Source organism: Perkinsus marinus (genome assembly GCF_000006405.1).
Source record: "Perkinsus marinus ATCC 50983 genomic scaffold scf_1104296948134, whole genome shotgun sequence".
In the NCBI taxonomy this organism is placed as follows: domain Eukaryota; phylum Perkinsozoa; order Perkinsida; family Perkinsidae; genus Perkinsus; species Perkinsus marinus.
The window spans coordinates 1-1146 of NW_003210296.1; the positions used below are offsets into that span (position 1 = coordinate 1).

The window sequence follows — 1146 nt, forward strand, 5'->3', positions numbered from 1 at the left end:
AGCATCAGTGATGGCAATCTCCTCAGGCTCCATAGTGGTGAGATAGAAAGCCGAATCCGCTTCCTCAATCTCGAAGTGGATATAGTCAGACTTGGTAGCCTGAGCGACCTTCTTAGCAGCGATAAGGCAATGGATATGCCTGGCGATCTCAGCACTGGTAAAATGCTTGAAGTAGCTGGGATGAAGACCAAGCTCAGTGAAGTAGTAGACGATCTCCTGCCAGAGAGAACCAGCAGCGAGGACACCTTCCTTCATAATGATAGAAAAGACCTGAGTCATCTTGGTTTCCAAATCCTCAGGAGTCAGAGAGATATTGGTGTTCTTCACTTGCTCCCTCAAAGCCTCCTCCTTCTCAGGGGAAAGATAGCACATGGCATCATCACACTTGAGGTCGAGTTGACCGAGCACCTCCTTGATGTCGCTATGATGGTTCACCACAGCATCGTGGATAGGAAGCATACCGAAGCGATCAGTCTTGAGCTGAGCCCCCTCACCCAACAAATATTGGACAGCATCCATGTGACCACCAGCAGCAGCTAAATGAAGAGGAGTTCTCTTATCATAGTCTTGAACATTAACAGATAGACCGGAGTTGCTGGCCATAAGCTCCTTCATGCGATTCATATCGCCCTGATAAGCAGCCTCGAGAAATGAGGAAACAACACTTGTAGTCGGTGAGTCCATATTAGTGATCTTATAAAAATAGAAACTGCAAAAGACAATATGATACGATATGATGTGATGTGTTATCATTATTATACAACTGATAGAGTTCTACGATCAAGTTGCTGGAAGCACCGCGCTAAGCCTAGCGTCGCAGCCGTCGAACTCCGTCCCGCTATAGGTGACTTTCAGCTGCGACTAGGTATCACAATGTAGGATGTGGCTGTCTCCGTTTGCCGGTGTGTGAATAACGTTTGACCATCCCTCGAGTGATTGTCAGCATAAAGGGTAGTTGTATGTTGGTAACTAAGATTCGACTCACTCGGTTTCATACCTTCGAATATCTACATACACCTCCACAATGCTTCCTTTCGTTAGTTATTTTATATCTCGCAATAACGCAACAATAAAAGGATCATTTGAGGCCGAAGTTAGTTGATAACTCCGAACCCATCGCTATGAACATCAACCGGTTCTGGAGAT

General features: G+C 45.8%; 1 protein-coding gene across 1 annotated transcript; it reads right to left on the minus strand.

Moving 5' to 3' along the window:
• Nucleotides 1–193: 193 nt before the first annotated feature.
• Pmar_PMAR009919 (l-asparaginase i, putative) lies at nt 194–684 on the minus strand (the record flags this gene model as incomplete). The annotated part of the gene is made up of 2 exons (XM_002778816.1): nt 194–216; nt 246–684. 2 exons carry the CDS (start codon nt 682–684, stop codon nt 194–196), a joined length of 462 nt encoding a protein of 153 aa, XP_002778862.1.
• Between the last annotated feature and the right edge of the window lie 462 nt (nt 685–1146).